At 70.3% G+C, this 814-nt stretch overlaps 1 protein-coding gene across 1 annotated transcript in view; it reads left to right on the plus strand.

Annotated features, from left to right (window-relative positions):
- The window catches only part of ACADS (acyl-CoA dehydrogenase, C-2 to C-3 short chain), a 9,146-nt gene extending 8,341 nt beyond the window's left edge, over positions 1-805 (plus strand). The window contains 3 exon segments of the mRNA XM_006770348.1: positions 126-162; positions 164-189; positions 326-805. Coding sequence (XP_006770411.1) covers positions 126-162; positions 164-189; positions 326-478 — 216 coding nt within the window. The 3' untranslated portion in view covers positions 479-805.
- The last annotated feature ends 9 nt before the right edge of the window (positions 806-814 follow it).

The following is an 814-nucleotide window of genomic DNA, read 5'->3' on the forward strand; positions in this document are numbered from 1 at the left end:
GCTGCCCCCTGTCCTGCTGCCTGCTGTCCTCCCGCTCCCTGCTGTCCTCCCGCTCCCTGCTGTCCTCCGCGGGAGGGAGGCGGGGAGGGCAGGTGCTGACTGGCGGCCGGGCCTGGTCGTTGCAGTTCAAGTTGGCGGACATGGCCCTGGCCCTGGAGATCGGAGGCCGCGACCGCCATCAGCCACCAGGTGAGTGTCCCGGGCGGCGAGGCCGGGTTGAGCAGTCGAGCCGGCCGCCCCTCCCAGCCGCCCTTGTGTGGCTGATCCTGCCTGTCTGTCCGCATGGAGGCGTCTTCTCCCCCCTGAGCCCTGCCTGTCACCGTAGGCCATTCAGATCCTGGGTGGCATGGGCTACGTGACAGAGATGCCGGCCGAGCGGCACTACCGCGACGCCCGCATCACCGAGATCTACGAGGGCACCAGTGAGATCCAGAGGCTGGTCATCGCGGGCCACCTGCTCAAGAGCTACCGGAGCTGAACCCCGGCCACCACGCCCAGCCGTGGCTGCGGACCTGGCTGTGGGAAGGACTCCAGACACGCGGACAGGCAGGGGCCAGGTCACCGCCCCAGCCTCCTGGTGTGGCCCCAGACCGATGTGGACATGCCGGCAGCCCTGGGGAAGGCGAGGCGAGGGGCTGTGCCCTGCGTGAGGACTCCGCCCCACGCTCTGTCCTGGCTTCGCTCCCCCTCACCATGTGCCTTATTCTTCATCGGGGGACGGCCTCCTGAAGCCAGGGCCGTGGGAAGGACTGGCCACTGGGGGCGCCCCCGTGGCCGTGGGCCCTGGTGCTCAGCAGGAGGCGGGGAGGGCTGC

This window comes from Myotis davidii, unplaced genomic scaffold (assembly GCF_000327345.1).
Source record: "Myotis davidii unplaced genomic scaffold, ASM32734v1 scaffold803, whole genome shotgun sequence".
Classification (NCBI taxonomy): Eukaryota; Metazoa; Chordata; class Mammalia; order Chiroptera; family Vespertilionidae; genus Myotis; species Myotis davidii.